Below are 14,715 nucleotides of genomic sequence, written 5' to 3'. Positions count from 1 at the left end.
CTACTAGCACTAAGTTGCTAACTGGTTAGCGAGATGCTTCCGACAAACCGACCACAACCAAATTGCTTGCAAACCTTCCGCCACAACATTCCCGCCCCCTTGATAATCAACCAATCACATTCACTTTATTAACTCGTGTAAAGTCGTGCACCACTCAGGAGAATACGGAAATGCAACCGGCTTTAAATAAAGTCTGGATGTTTTTAGAAAGCTTAATTTCCGGCTCTCTAAATCGGGGGGTTTTCAGTAATGGTTTCTGAGTTTTCCAGACTCACCGTCCCGCATGTTAAAGGTATTTCCCTGTAATAAAGAAGTATTTAACCAAAATGTTATTTTTCAGGTTGATAAATCCTGGGATGAACTTTGTTGCAGTAAAAATTTTATTTTGGCCCCATTTTAAATCAAAGTTTATTTTAAGGTGCATCTTTTCTTAGTTTTTAATCATTAATTAATATTTCAATGCTGTGTTTCTGTCTCTCCCTGTAGCTCCTTACCTCGCCTCTCAGACATTAGATAGTTCACTCCTCACACAGCCTAGTGCCTCTTCTTCATCCAGCCACACTTCATCCAATCAACAGTCTAGCTCCACCTCTACCACAGCCAGCCAGCAAACCCCCTCAGCACCCAACAGCAGCAGCACCAACGGCGGCTCTGGAAACGCCTCCGCTTCATCCAACGGCCTGCCGGCGTCCTCGGGCCAGCCGGGCAGCACCGTGCCATCTGGAAAGCCCAACTCTTTCCCGCCTTTCGGAACCGTGAACAGCCAGGGTTCCCAGAGCGGACAGCAGGCCGCCACCCAGAACGCTTCCACCTCAGGGGACGGCTCCAGCAGCCAGGCGCAGGGGCCCACAGAGCCTCCTGAAAGGTACAGCACACTAGAACATTGCTGGTGCTTCTGGAAGGTTTCTAACAGTTTCACCTAATTGAAAGTGAGCTCTGCTTTTCTTTCACAGCACTTTGGAGCGGGAGAAGATAGGCGTGCCTACAGACGGGGAGTCCCACGCCGTCACCTACCCTCCTGCCATTGTTGTTTACATCGTGGACCCCTTTAGCTACGAGGAGGCAGACAGTGGCTCCCATTCCAGCGTTTGGACGCTGGGTTTGCTGCGCTGTTACCTGGAGATGCTTCACTTTCTGCCTCCAAACATTCGCAACTCTATTTCTGTACAGGTGAGCAAACAACCAACTCTGGATTCCTACGGAGTAAACTTTGTTCAAATTTCGTGGAAAGACTGAAAGAGAGAAACAGATGTAGTAAATGGAAATAATAAAAAAACTGATTTGGTAAATACATTTTGGAAAAATGAAATCCAAATGGGAAACTTTGTCGAACTTTTAAATATTTTTTATTTTTTTTTTATTGTCTATGCTTTTTTCTTAGGGGAAAAAAGATCACATTTATTTTTCATAGATAATTTTTCTTCAAAATAAAATTCTGAATAACATTTACAGATATTTTTTATTTATTTATATTTTTGAATTGTATTTTCACTTTTTTATTACAAAACTTTATTTCATTTTTTGTCAAATTTCAGGGTTTTTTTAGATCGAATTTGACGGATTTCATTCTTTTGAAATTGAAATTTCAGCGGTTTAGTTTTGGTCAGTGTTTGCGTTAAGAGCAAATGTTTGTATTGGGCTTGATGTGAAGAAAATGTGAAAAATTATTTTAAAAGCATGCAATTCTTATAAAACTTTATCTGAAAAATTGAAATCTTAAAACAAAAAACATTTGAAAATATAAAATCTTTCAAATTCAAGAAGCTGAAAATATAAAATTTCAATTTGTTTTATTTGAAAATATAAAGTATGTCAAGATTTGAAGAAACCAAACAAAATTGAATATTAAATAATGTAACAAGCTAAATCTAAGAAAACAGCCAAGTTACTCTCAATACCTTGTTTGATTGAAATGTTTTACAGATTAGTTTTTTTTTGTTTTTTTTTACGTTCCTTGCTTAAAACAATAATGGAACAAAATTTACTCCATAAATTCAAAGCTAATTTAGATCATTTTTTTTTACTAAATGCACAAAATCACCAAAGAATGATGCATCCAAACCTTTTGGCATGAAGGCTAGAATAATGAGGCAGTGTGAATGAATGAGAGGTTTGAATTTTATGTAATTTTTTTTATAATTCACAAAAAAAAAACTAATATTTAGTTAAATGGCTCCCAAGAAGCTGCAAAAAGAAAAAACCTGCTAATCTCTTATAACCAAGAAGTTTCTGCATCATCTTATTTCCAACTTTGCTGTTTTTCTCCCATCAACCCTGCTTTTAAATAAAGTCTAGATGTTTTTAGAAAGCTTGATCTGTTCTGAGGAGGTTACAAGCACCCGGTTTGATTCCCGAAGCCTGCTCTGGGTACCTGAGCAAGACCCTTAACCCCACACTGCTCCCTATGGGGATGGGTTAAAATGCAGAGAGTTCATTTCCCTATTTTGGGACAATAAAGGGATTTATAATACATAAAGCGGGGGTCTTCAGTACAGTTTTCTGAATTTTCCAGACTCAATGTCCTGCATGTTTGAGGTATTTCCCTGCCTCCAAACACCTGACTTTAATAAAGGAGTATTTAATTCAGATGCATGCAGGCCGGTAGGTCCTGAGGACTCCTTATCTAACAGATTCAGCTTATCTCCAGACTGCAGCAGAATTTAGCTCTTTAAATCTTTAACCTAAACATAGGAAAGTGATTATTGTTGTTGTCTCTCCTCTCAGATTATTCCATGTCAGTATCTGCTTCAGCAAGTCAGAGGAGAAGACCATCACATCTACGCACAGCACCTCAAATCCCTGGCCTTCTCCGTCTTCACTCAGTGCAGACGGCCGCTGCCCACCTCCACCAACGTCAAGTCACTAACGGGCTTCGGCCCCGGCTTAGCCATCGACAACTCACTCAAGAGCTCAGAGGTAACATGCTGCAGAACTCTTAAGTTTAAAAAAAAGTCTAATTCTTTCTTGATATAAGGCGATTTTCTCTTGATTTGAGCAGGTTAGTTAGACAAACTGATTTTGTTTCAAATTAGAAAAAGCAGCTTCGCTATCTTATTTCAAGAGCATAATATCTACTTGTTTTGAGGGCAAAAATAGACAAGTCATTGGGGGAGATTCTTATTTACTGGCTCAATTTTTAAAAGTTCCTCTAATTTTAGACATTTTACAGCGAAACATGTACGGCACAGCTGCTTGGATTTATTTAAGCAGCATTTCTAATTCTGATCCCTTTATAAGCATAGAGACGTTTAGAGGCATTATTTACACAGATTGGTATTCAGCCCACCATTAAACAGATCTCAATCCTCTGTCACCCCTTGAAGATTTAGCCGGCGTATGCCTGACGTACGAAAAATCCAGCAAAAACGCTGACATACGTTGGATAAGTTACAGGTACATTTTGTTTTGAATAAGTTATGAGCACGCTGAAACACGCTGGCACATGTCGACATACAGCAAGTACATCCAGAAGTATGCCATCGTATGCTCATACGTGGGACATAAGTTACAAGTAAGTTATCTGATTGTTGACATGCGTTAAGTGTATTTTACTCATAAGTCGTGGCATCTAGCTTATCCAAAACCAAAATCATTAACTTGTTCATAACTTATGTGTAACTTCTCAAGAACTTCTCTCCAACACATATCAACGTATCTGACATGTTCCAGACAACACAGATTGTGTTTCTAACGTACAGCTACTGTTTAATAGTGTATTCGCAGCGAATTAGTATAAAAAGGGGTTCACAGGAGGAAACCATCAGTTCTCCTCCTGACTTCATCCCCATCTTGGGGTGAGCCAGAAGGTGAGTGTGATGGATCCTCCCTGCGTTCATGCCCACAGCCAACAAATCTTCTAGCAGACATGACGCTGAATGTGATGCAACGGCAAACCTTCTTTCTTTTTTCTTTTAATTTCTTCTTTTATTTTGGGAGGGCGGTAAACAGCCGCTAGGTTAATACCGCGATCAAATAAATCTTTTTAAGCAACATTCGCTGCTCCCCTCCGACACAAGTTCTGGACTCGTTATGAATACTCTATGTATGTGCCCAAAATTGAAAAAATACATGAAAAGTTCAGCGTATGCCAGAGTTTTAGGAGATTCTGACGTTAGGCATACGCTGGCTAAATGGTGAAGGTGTGACAGGGCCCTCAGGTCCTTGTAGTTACAGAAGCAGAAGAACTCATAACCTCTGTTTCTCCAGAGTTTAATCTTTTGTTATCTGTTTTGCTAGCTCTCTGAAACATTCATAATGGGATTTCTACGGCCTGTTTGGGCAAAGGTGGTCCTTAGATCAGGATCTGATTAAGTTAGCTTCTTTCCTCGCATCAAATTTGACCCTTTATCCGACCTACTAGTCAAATTTTAGACTCCCTTTCACAATAACTGACAATAAAGAATGTGTGAGGTCTAACACCTAAAACACTGTAAAACAAGGAAAGAAAGGCACAGAGGCAGAATTCTTTTTACTCGCGAGGAGAGTAGGAAGAGACGTGCAGGTACATCTCCGCCCCACTCTGCCGGTCTTCAGCTTTCTCCTCGCTATTTATTAAAGTTAGAGGGGGGGGTCCCTAGTTACACAAGCTGAGGTTGCGCTAAAGGAATAGGAAACAAGAAATATAATTCAGTTTCCAGCCTCAGTGAACAGGTCAATTTGCATTTAAATGTCTTGCGGTCAAATGGTCGGAGAACCTCCTGGTTTCATTAAGAATGAGCAATACTTCCTGAGGGTTGACCTATACTGCTTGTCAACACCTCTCTGGAACAGCAATATGTCACACATTATACATCATAAGAACAAACATTAAGTATCTTTTACATAATTATTCCAACAGAATGTCCAATGGGTCTTTTTTAAGCTTTGGCCCTTTGATTATTAAATCCGACAAGTTTTCTTAACATAATTTTCCTTTTCTTCCATTTGCAGAGGCCAGAGTGTTTGCGTCTCTACACGCCTCCATTTATCCTGGCTCCAGTAAAGGACAAGCAGACGGGGCTGGGCGAGACGTTTGGTGAAGCATCACAAAAATACCATGTGCTGTTTGTGGGATACTGTCTGTCCCACGACCAGCGCTGGCTTCTGGCTACATGCACTGATCTGTACGGGGAACTGCTGGAGACCAACATCATCAACATCGACGTGCCCAACAGGTGCTTCAGCTTCTCCACGCCTGATAAGCTGTCTCATTTTTTTTTTTAAATCTCTGGTTTAATGAAGATTTTTTTTTTAATGCATTTTAGATTAAATTAACATGAATTACAAAAAACTGATGTGGTGAATATGTTTGTGTTGCACAGAGCTCGGAGGAAAAAAGGCTCCGTACGTCGGCTCGGCCTGCAGAAGCTGTGGGATTGGTGCCTGGGATTAGTTCAGATGACATCTGTTCCTTGGAGAGTGGTGATTGGCCGGCTGGGCAGGATGGGGCATGGAGAGTTAAAAGGTGATTCGATATTTTATATCAAATAAATCTGTTACCTATGTCTACAGGGTGGGAAACAGATGTTTCACAACTCTTTTAATATACACAGTTCCAACATGTTGTTGACCTGATATTCTGGGGAGGCAGCGATCAACCTGCTGGCGGCCAGACAGACCACATTTCCTTAATTTTTCCTAATCCACGATCATTTGGATCTTCCCCAACTCTCCAAAAATAACAAAATCAGCAGCTGTCAACACGCAAAACCAGCTACGTCTTATTTCAAAGTCTCCTATAGGGAAATATATGATGAAGTAAAGCATTTAGCACAACAAAGTATTAAAGGAAAAGTCCGGTCAGCAAGGAAAGATCAATGGATCATTATCTATACCTAAAAATAATATTTTCGCTGTGATATAATGAATTAAGCATCAATCAGTAAGTTAATCAGTGGTCTGGGAGCGGCCATTTTTGCCCAGACGTATTAAGAACTCACTCCTGAGTGCAATATGCTGGTAAAGATTATCAGTCATCGAGGTCATAGTTATTCCAAAAATAAAAAACAATCCACTGGACTTTGTTTCCAAGTTTTAAGATGTTTCTCTTCCCATCCAGGAAGCTTTTTCAATTCAAAATGTCTGGATTGGCATTAAGGTTGAGGCTTTATCTTTTACTCCTGCCATCTTCCGGCAGTGACGTCACGGTGCGGTTAGCCTAGCGCCATTCTCCCCACTTTACAAGCAAAATCAATGGAAACTACTAGACACATCTGCAATCAACAACAATTATTGAAGATTTCCAGAGGACTTCACCATTGAAATTCACCAGAGCTATAGTGAAACTGACAATGCCCACGTGCATGGCAGCTGGATGTTGGAATACATCGGGTGAAAGTGGGAAAAAAAAAATTATTTCACCTTTCGGATTCCTGATCCTCCACGGACGGGTTTGTTGTTGGATTGCCAACTTGAAGAGGGAGGATTTGCCATCGAACTTCTGGCCAGAGAAAAAACCCGTAATATGTAGCCAACATTTGGAAGAAGAATGTTTTCAAGATGACTTGGATAATAGCGCGTTGTGACAAACACCAGATACAGCACTGGGACTTGATCAACAGCCGATACCGCACCGTGACGTCACAAACCAGTAGGTGGCAGTAGTGTTCTTTGACAAACATGGATGCCTCCAGTAAAGCACATTCATATGAAAATTGCTGTTAATTAAAAACACATTTATTGAAGAGTATGTAACAATTTCATATTTAAAGTACTTTCAGAAGTTTAAATTCTGGACTTTTCCTTTATTAGCCATGAAATTTAGTTTCCTCCCAACCCAGAGGAAAATAGTTGCCGTATCGCTCCAACTCTGAAGCAAATGAAGTTCAGAAATTCCTTAAGGTCATTATCCTAGCTTAGTTTTAAGCTAAAAATCAGCTGCCAAAGGATCCACTTGGTCTGAATCACTGCACCCTGCCTCACATCGGAGGAAGTGGGCGTTTGTTTAATGTGCCGGCGCAGCGCGGTTAAGGCAGCTTCCTCCTGCAGCGGCGCTGTTACCTATTTATTCTGGGTTTTCCCATGACAGGGAGGGGCGGAAACTCATGAGGATATGCATGAATCAAATCATTTAATGCATTATTTTAATGATGAAATATAATTATCATAAAGTTAAAAGCTCCTCAAAAATAACTTTGCATGATTATTGGCCCTTTAATGTTTTTTATAACATATTTGAAGTGGATTTTATCACAGATAATATCAGTTGTTAACAAGAAATAAGAATCTCTAAGTCGGGCTTTTTAAAGGTTCATTATCTTCCAGAAAGTTCATCGATGCCCCCCCATTTCATTCTAAAAAATCAGCGTTGATTTTAGTGAAAGTTTAAAAAAGCCAAAAACAGATAATTTAAAACCGGTCGTTCTGGTTAACTCAGCTGGTTTATCCACAGCAATCCCAGTAAAGTTTATGGTCATAGATGCGTTTCCATGGCGGCGCTTCAACGTTCGCTAATGTCTCTCCTCTCTCTACATCTCAGACTGGAGCATCTTATTGAGCAGGAGAAACCTGCAATCAATCAGCCGCCGTCTGAAGGAAATGTGTCGAATGTGTGGAATCTCCGCCTCCGACACTCCCAGCATCCTCAGTGTGTGCCTGGTCGCCATGGAGCCGCAGGGATCCTTCATCATCATGCCAGGTACGGTGTGACACACGCACACGATGGCGTAGAAGCTGTTGAGTTTTGATGTGGTGCCTCTGATCTGGATGGCTCCGCCCAGAAAACAAGCAGGGGGATGTTTGTGTGTGCGGTATGACGGATAGCCGCCACATATCACAGGCCTTTCCGCCTCCACATCCGGAGCAGATGGATGACGGGTGTACCTTTCTCTCATGAAGCACTGCCTCTCAGATGCCCATCGACCTCGTTTCAGAGTGACGGAGAGCCCGATCGATGGCTTTATCTGGGGAGTGTCAGTCATCATGCTAGGATTAAGTAGAGTTATGCATCTCCTGTTGAAAAGCTCTCAAACTGAAAGCTTGTGTTAAGCTCAGATAAGACCGAGGGATCAGGAACGAACAGAACAGGTAGGATGACAGAGGCTTTATCTGTATACAGTAAATATACATCAAACCTGTCAGAGCTGATCTCTGCTGCCTGTTCCTTCTGTTCTATTCCGTCTTTGCTTCTTCCACCTTTAAATATCCCCAATTCTGAAATAAATTCTAACATCCGATAAAGATAACCTCAGTAAAAGAGTAGCAACTAGGGCTGAAACAATCGGATTAATCGTTAACTGGATTATAGAGATTTGAAATTATGTCTTTAACTGACAGAACGTCACACTTAGAGTAGAAACGCTACCAACTCGTAAAAGATTATTTAAATAATTTGCATTTAAGATTATAAATCTGTCAGTATGCTCTGTCCAGGAAAAGTTTTATTTAGATTTTTTTGATTAGCAAAATAATCTTTAGTTGTAGCCCCAGTAGGCACGATCTAAAAAAAAATCTAAATCCATGTTTGGTTTCTTCTTTGGATTTTCTGTTTTAAAACATATAAACAAAGAGCTGGTGAAGATTCTCAGTCATCCAGGTCATAGTTGTTCCAAAAAAAGAAATTTAAAAACAATCCACTGGACTTTGTTTCCAAGCTGGAAGACGTTTTGCTTCCCATCCAGGAAGCTTTTTAAATTCATAATGTCAGTAATAACGTTGAATTTGAGTTTATACAGTAGCCCAACAAAGCCCCATACCTGTCTAAGTGTCATTTCAGACACTTAGGGGGTATCACAGGCTAACAAAAGAAGCCAAACGACCCCCATTCCAAAGAGGTGGACGCCTTCGTCCGTTTTAATTTGCATGTTTTCAAAATAAAAACAAGGTTTTGTTGAGCTACTGTATAAAACCTTGAACGCAACTCTGTTAACTCTATAACTCTAAAAGCAGACGACCTAGTTTCTGAGTATAAACCAGCCTTTAGTGACCCTGATCCGAAGAGTTGGATGGATTCACCGTTTGTTTTGATTTAGATGTTTGGTGTTAGATGAACGTACTCTGGAGTCGAGCCTGTGTTCGTCTCTCAGACTTGCTGAATAAAGGGATTTCCTTGCTGCCGTTTGTTGACGTTCTCTCTCCTCCCCTCTCAGACTCCGTCTCCACAGGCTCCGTGTTTGGCCGGAGCACCACCTTAAACATGCAGACCTCGCAGCTCAGCACGCCGCAGGACACCTCCTGCACGCACATCTTGGTGTTTCCCACCTCCGCTTCTCTTCAAGTGGCCAGCTCCAGTTACACCAACATCGACAACAACATCGACCTCCTCAACGCCACCACCGGTCAGTGGCGCCTCCTCTGCTGACTCATCTCTGGAAGCTTTGTTTCTGTTTTTATTTCTTTTCTGCTTGTTTCCTAATTACGCTTCTTTTATATATTTCCCAGATGGATCTGGTATTGGGATCTTTGACCTGCTTGACCCGGAGAATGAGTTGGAGGCAGCCATCATCAACATGTCACCCACTACTTCTCCAGTACACTCCCCCAGCCATAATTACCACCACGGGGTGGACGGCAGTAAGGTGAGGCATCGCTAACGTCCTGAAGGACGGATCCGTGTGACGCTGCTGGCGAGGCTCACGTCCTGCTTCTGTTCTGCAGGGCCAGAGCACAGACCGCATGGAGTCTCACGAAGAGGTTCCTAACCTCCTGCAGCAGCCGCTGGCGCTTGGTTACCTGGTCTCCACGGCGAAGGCCGGCCCGCTGCCCGACTGGTTCTGGTCGGCCTGTCCGCAGGCTCAGAACCAGTGTCCGCTCTTCCTCAAGGTATCAAACCTCTTTAAGTAAAAACGTCTTTCACTGCGGTTTTTAACAGAATATAATCAAGATCAGGTTAAATAGATCGTCTTTGATCATTTAATAGTTGAATAAAAATCATAATAACCAGCTAAAGTACATGAAATTTCCCCATTAAACAGCTTCTTATCATGCATTATATACAGAACCATGTGAGAAAAATTTTTATATTTAAATTAATTTATTCCAGAAATTTAACTCAAAAGTGGAGCTGAAATTTATTACAGTTATTGAATTTTTTTTTTTTTCACATTCTTACTTTTGATTATTTAGTTCACAGCTAAATAATCTAAGTACTTGATTGTGGAAGTGTTTAGTCGCTTTAATAGCAGCTTTTATGTCATCTGCCTTGTTGGCTTTGCTGTTTTATCTTCCTGTTTACATTTGTCCTTAAATGATCTATAAGCTTCAGCTCATGGTATTCATTTAAATTGCTTCCTGTCCACATTTCAGTAAACCTCCTTAAATGAGCTGGTGAAGATTCTCAGTCATCCAGGTCATAGTAATTCTAAAAAAAGTAAAAAAAAAAACAATCCACTGGACTTGTTTCAATGTTTGAAGACGTTTTGCTTCCCATCCAGGAAGCTTTTTCAATTTAATTCAAATGTCATAAATAGCGTTGAGTTCCAGGCTTTATAGAGTGAACCAAAAACAATGCCTTGTTTTGGCTCCGAAAACATGCAAATTGAACCGGACGAATGACTCCACCCCTTAGGAATTAGCAGTCGTTAGGGTTCTTTTTTAGCCTGCAATACCCTATGATATCATCACTACCCCCGCCTATTCAGCCAGGCCAACAATTCCCTTCAATTTTAGATTAGATTAGATTCAATCTAATGTTCCCCCTTTCAGAGACATAGACAAGTATGGGGCAGGCTAAAAAAGAAGCAAAATGACCCCCATTCCACAGAGGTGAACCCGTTCGTCCATTTCAGTTTGTCATAAACTTGGCCTTGTTTGGTCTACTGTATAAAACCACAAACTCAACGCTCAACGTCCTCAAACTCTTCCTCTACATCTTCGTCCCGCTTTCCTCCTATAAATAAAAAATGGATGACGGAGGAGACTCATCCAAAACTCTCCTCCTCTTGCATGTTTCCTCTGTCCATAGCGTTCCTTGACAGAGTCGTTTCTAAGTCACCAATTTAGTGCTACTTGGTCCCAATGGAATATCCCATTGGGAACCTGCTAGCACTAAGTTGCTAACTGGTTAGCAAGATGCTTCAGAGACACCGGCCACAACCAAACTTGCTTATGTACCTTCCGCCACAACAACCCCGCCCCCTTGATAAACGACCAATCAAATTCACTTTATTCACTCGTGTAAAGTCGTGCGGAGAATTCGGAAATGCAACGGTTGGAACAGCCGCTTCCCTACGACTTTAAATATATTGTTATTGTTTGACAAACAAAATACAAGTTTAAGAAACCCCTGGAACTGAAATGAAGTAGGGGGGATTTTCTAAAAGAGGAAAGCTGCGGAAGCTCGTGTTTTTGCCCACTGATATTTATTGCCTCTGGATTTGGTTCCAGACTCACTGCGGCGTCGGAGCAAATATCAATAATTATTCTGCTGAGATGAAATGAAAGATTAAAGCTTTGAAGAGGCCTTTGACACTGTGTCTCTCTCTTGATTTCCTCTCTCAGGCCTCTTTGCACCTCCATGTGTCTTCTGTGCAATCAGACGAGCTTCTGCATAGCCGGCACTCCCACCCCCTCGACTCCAATCAGACCTCAGATGTACTCAGGTAAACAACTCCACCGCACGCTCCGCCTGGAGTCAAGAGAACGGTTTACCGGCTGTTGGCAAGAGAGTTTCCATTTATAGAGCAGATGTTTTTTCCTGTGGAGTTTGAATAACCGCTGGTCGGTTTCTAGTTGTGACTTTGAGTTTGTTGTGTCTGAACAGATTTGTGCTGGAGCAGTACAACACTCTCTCCTGGCTTACGTGTGACCCGGCAACGCAGGACCGAAGATCATGTCTGCCCATTCACTTTGTGGTGCTCAACCAGATGTACAACTTCATCATGACCATGTTGTAACCAGCAGCCTGTCAGAGGAGAGGCGGAGGAAGGAGAAGCCTTCAAAGAGGAGCAAAGTGGCACCAGAGTACAGAGCTGGATCCTGTACCCAGATGGAATCCCTGCTCCCGGCCCGGCCCGGCCCGGCCCGGCCCGGCCCGGCCCGGCCCGGCATGGCCCGCCATCACCAGGACTCAGAGTGTAGAAAACCGGCAACTAATGAACGCCAGAGATTGACGGGTTTACTGTCATGGTATGTAGCGTGGCAGCAGAGTCACTGGCCAGTCTGTATTAGAGAGTTTATCTGTAATGTTATTGGAAGAAAAGGGACATATTTGATCTAGGAAAAACGGATCTCTGCTTTTAATACGACAAAATCCTTTTTAAGGCTTTAGATGAAAAAGTATCCAAATGAAATGCCTGCATCTATCTTATTTATTGTAAGTTTTTAAATGTATAAATTGTCATATTTCTTACCCTCTTTTATATATAAAATGAAGGTTTATATCACCTTCCTGCTTTAAAGCAATTGGTCTCAGATATATGTATTCGTCTTAATAAAGGAACCTGGAAGAAAATCCCATAAAAAAAAAAAGAAATAAAGTCCCAGTAGGTTGCTTTTAGAGTATTATTTTTTTGTAACGGAGACAGAATATTTGTATTGTCACAATGTACAGAAGAATGAGAGGAGAATTATGTTTCATGCCTTTGAGCATGAAGGACTTACAGCAAGGCTGTAGCTACAGAGGACTTGTACAGCAATGAACTTCACTGTGTTCAAATAAAGAGGTACATTGTTGTATAGGATATTTTATACCACACATTTAGACACAAAAACCAAACTGCAATATATATATATATATGTATATATATATATACATATATATATACATGAATACCACGCCAACTGGTGGTGTGGTTTCTGTTTTAGGAATAAAGTGTGTCGACTTACTTTCCTGTGCTTCCTGTGTTCTATTGGGGGGGGGGGATACATAATAGTATTTAAATGTCATGTAATTAAAGTTGGAGTTTCACATATAAATGTCTCAATACATACAGTAAGTATTTCCATGTCTTTAGATTAATTACTTCATGGATCTATTTAATAATGTTTATATATATATATATACATTTAATAATCCTCAGTCTGAAGGGCTTGATTGGAGTTTGATCCAATCTCGTCCCAGAATGTTTTTACCGCTGATATATTTAGTACGTACATTATAGCAAGGGAACAAATTAATTTTGGCATTGAAATGTTTCCCTCCTCAGTGACACTGAATAACAAATATATTCTCACCGCCCACTTTATTAGGTACAGCTTGCCTATAGGTAAGGTGTTCTGTCAGACCACCTTACCTATAGTCAATACGCATGCCCAATACGTCAAATTTGCGTTTATCCTTTAGTTTTGTACAAAAAAATAGACTTAAAACTACCTTGACAGGTGTGTATCCCTGTAGTCACGTACAAAAAAAAGACAATTTAAGGTCATGCGATTTAAAAAAACACCGAGTAAGTAATTCAAATGTTTTTTGTACATGATTAAAGGGATACACACCCGTTGAGGTGGTTTATAGTGAAGTTTTTTTATAAAACTAAAGAGATACACGGGTATTGACTATGGGTATGTTGGTCTGACAAAACACCGGGTTGGACTTGTGAAGTTAGGAAGCTGAGGCAGAGGCTTTTCTTGCAAGAAAAAAGGTTAAAATTTATTTAACGTCCTCAGACGGAGAGATATAGCTCTGACTGGGCAAAACTAAGTACATACTTTTATAAAGCAAATCCTAAAACACACACTCGCTCTTGGAACTATCCCCATCCCTACATAAAGAACTTTCTCACACATGAACATTTGGAGGAAAAACAAATTAAGTTCATCAAGGTTATTACCTGTTAGGTTAATATATCTTTCACTGGCCAAATGAATCTTCTCAAAGCAACAGTCCTCCCCTTCATGCCATGAAGGAGGCTGTGTGAACTCATTCTTATCTCTTATGACCTTCATTTGGAGCCTGTGAGGCTAAGAACAGATGTATCTCAACATTTTTTACTCCATTGACTGAACTGCCTTAATCCTTCATGGCATAGATTCAAAAACCTCCTGGAAACATTCCTCAGGGAGTTTGGTCCATATTGACATGATGGCGTCATGCGGATGCTTCAGGTTTGTTGGCTGTACATCGGTGTTGACTCCTGTTCCACATCCCAAAGGTGCTCGGATGCATTGATCTGGTGACTGGAGGCTATTAGACCCTAACTAAGGAACCAGGCTAGGATGATTCATGTTATCCTGCTCAGAGGAACCATCAGAAGATGGGTACCCTGTGGTCATAAAGGGATGTAACATGCTCAGCAATAACCTCTGGTAGGCTGTGACGTTGACATGATGCTCAGTTGGTACTAAGGAAATATGGTCCAGTCCTCAAGAACTTCCATCCGGTAACTTTTAGATGCATCTCTTCTCTAACACACCTGAATCAAAAGGCTCAATCCCCTCATTTAGCCCAACAGTTGCATCCTAACAAGCCACTCATTAGATTCAGGTGATTCAGGCAGGATAGTAGCTCTTGAGGACTGGTCTTGAGCACCCCTTGTCTACACCAATTACACCACCAGCACCAGTCTGAACAATTACAAGGCAGGATGGATCCACCAAACCCTGACCCTACAATCTGAATGTTGCAGCAGAAATCGAGACCAGGAAGGTGGTGTCTTCTACCGCTGTAGCCCATCCTCCTCAAGGTTTGACGTGTTGTGGGTTCAGAGATGCTCTTCTGCATACCTCGGTTGTAACAGGGTCAAGAAACAATGACCCCAAACACACAGCCAAGGAAACTCTCAATTGGTTTAAGGGAAAGAAAATAACGCTGCTAGAATGGCCCAGCCAATCATCTGACTGGAATCCAATAGAAATTCTACA

At 41.1% G+C, this 14,715-nt stretch overlaps 1 protein-coding gene across 2 annotated transcripts in view; it reads left to right on the top strand.

Moving 5' to 3' along the window:
* Nucleotides 1–12,727, top strand: part of med13 (mediator complex subunit 13) — a 117,812-nt gene extending 105,085 nt beyond the window's left edge. Inside the window, exons 20-31 of one of the 2 annotated variants that reach the window (XR_001481346.1) lie at nt 487–865; nt 954–1,170; nt 2,725–2,916; nt 4,930–5,153; nt 5,301–5,443; nt 7,457–7,615; nt 9,066–9,254; nt 9,358–9,494; nt 9,574–9,738; nt 11,416–11,516; nt 11,678–11,916; nt 11,947–12,727. Coding sequence is in view for 1 of the 2 variants with exons in the window: in XM_015379019.1 (XP_015234505.1) it covers nt 487–865; nt 954–1,170; nt 2,725–2,916; nt 4,930–5,153; nt 5,301–5,443; nt 7,457–7,615; nt 9,066–9,254; nt 9,358–9,494; nt 9,574–9,738; nt 11,416–11,516; nt 11,678–11,810 (2,039 nt within the window). In the remaining variant the exon portion in view is untranslated. The other variant, XM_015379019.1, reaches the window with a different exon arrangement.
* The last annotated feature ends 1,988 nt before the right edge of the window (nt 12,728–14,715 follow it).

Source organism: Cyprinodon variegatus, unplaced genomic scaffold, assembly GCF_000732505.1.
Source record: "Cyprinodon variegatus isolate N-32 unplaced genomic scaffold, C_variegatus-1.0 Scaffold184, whole genome shotgun sequence".
NCBI classification, from domain to species: Eukaryota; Metazoa; Chordata; class Actinopteri; order Cyprinodontiformes; family Cyprinodontidae; genus Cyprinodon; species Cyprinodon variegatus.
Note: the sequence above shows the minus strand (reverse complement) of the source record. Positions and strands in the feature narration are given on the sequence as shown.